Source organism: Rhagoletis pomonella, unplaced genomic scaffold, assembly GCF_013731165.1.
Source record: "Rhagoletis pomonella isolate Grant_MI unplaced genomic scaffold, Rhpom_1.0 Rhpom_scaffold_30822, whole genome shotgun sequence".
NCBI lineage: Eukaryota > Metazoa > Arthropoda > Insecta > Diptera > Tephritidae > Rhagoletis > Rhagoletis pomonella.
Genome location: NW_023489216.1, coordinates 1 through 1,091, shown reverse-complemented (window position 1 = coordinate 1,091; position 1,091 = coordinate 1). Strand labels below are relative to the sequence as shown.

The 1,091-nt window shown below is 36.8% G+C and overlaps 1 protein-coding gene across 1 annotated transcript; it reads left to right on the top strand.

Annotated features, from left to right (window-relative positions):
• Window positions 1-17: 17 nt before the first annotated feature.
• LOC118732857 (GDP-D-glucose phosphorylase 1-like) lies at window positions 18-778 on the top strand (the record flags this gene model as incomplete). The annotated part of the gene is given in 2 exon segments (XM_036461963.1): window positions 18-330; window positions 391-778. Coding segments are annotated over 2 exon segments (417 nt in total), but the record flags the coding sequence as incomplete, so codon positions are not given.
• Window positions 779-1,091: the final 313 nt, after the last annotated feature.

The window sequence follows — 1,091 nt, the reverse complement described above, 5'->3', positions numbered from 1 at the left end:
TTTTTTTTTATTTGAAGGAATTGAAAATCTTGAAAGGTGGAAACATTTTCCGCTTAAGCGAAAATATGCCGACGGAGGCGATTTGCTTCCTTTTCAAAAAATGGAATGGCAGTGAACTAACCATGCAATTGCAGGAGCTTTATAATTTTATTATATGGCTTTGTGATCACAATTTTCCGCATAATCTATTTATGACCCGTGATCGCAGTCCACTGAAAGATGAAACTCTGAAAGTGTTTGTGTTTACACGGAAATATTTTTGCTATATTAAGGAATTAAATACTTATAATATTGGGTTTTGCGAAATGGCTGGATACGTAACTGTTGGAGGTAGGATGATTTTTAATATTACTCTACCTTCGAACTTTTATTAACGCTTTTCTTTTATAGATTTACACTTATATGAAAATCTTACGGAGCGACAGGTGCTTTCAAAAATTCAAGATGTAACTGGAAATGTCTACAAACTAATTTACGAGTATTTTGAAAATTAAATGAAATTGAGGTAGTTTCTGCAATTCACTTCCAATTGAATTTCAGCAACATTCAATTTGAATTCAAAGCGACTAGTTAAAATACACTCGGAAGTAAGTTACAGAACCTGCCCAAATCTGGCAACCACAACAATATTAGATAAGTAGAATTTATCAGGATATCCTAAGCGACTTTGGTTATTCCTCTAACTGTTACCTTTTTACTATACAGTAAACCAAAGAAAAAGTTGTACATTTCTTCAAGTGGGGTTATGCGCTGCAAACGGCATTGACCTCCACCGGTACTCATCATTTCCTTTTTGTTATTTGATAGCTTGCGTTTTATGTAGCATTTCCAGTCAATCCACTCCTGTAACAAACCGCTCCATCTATTTTACAAATTCCTGTCATTTTCAGTAATACCTAACCTTTCTCCATGCATTGGAGTCCTTAGATGGGGGACCTAATGCATTTAGAGAAGCTGCTACCTCGTTAAAAAACGCCTGCACTTCTTTGGGTCGCTGTTGAAACACTGGGTTCGAATCGTAACAGTCGTGAACGAGCAACTCGTCACATTCCCACGACAGCCGGTTCTACGTACCGGAATGACTCGGGTTT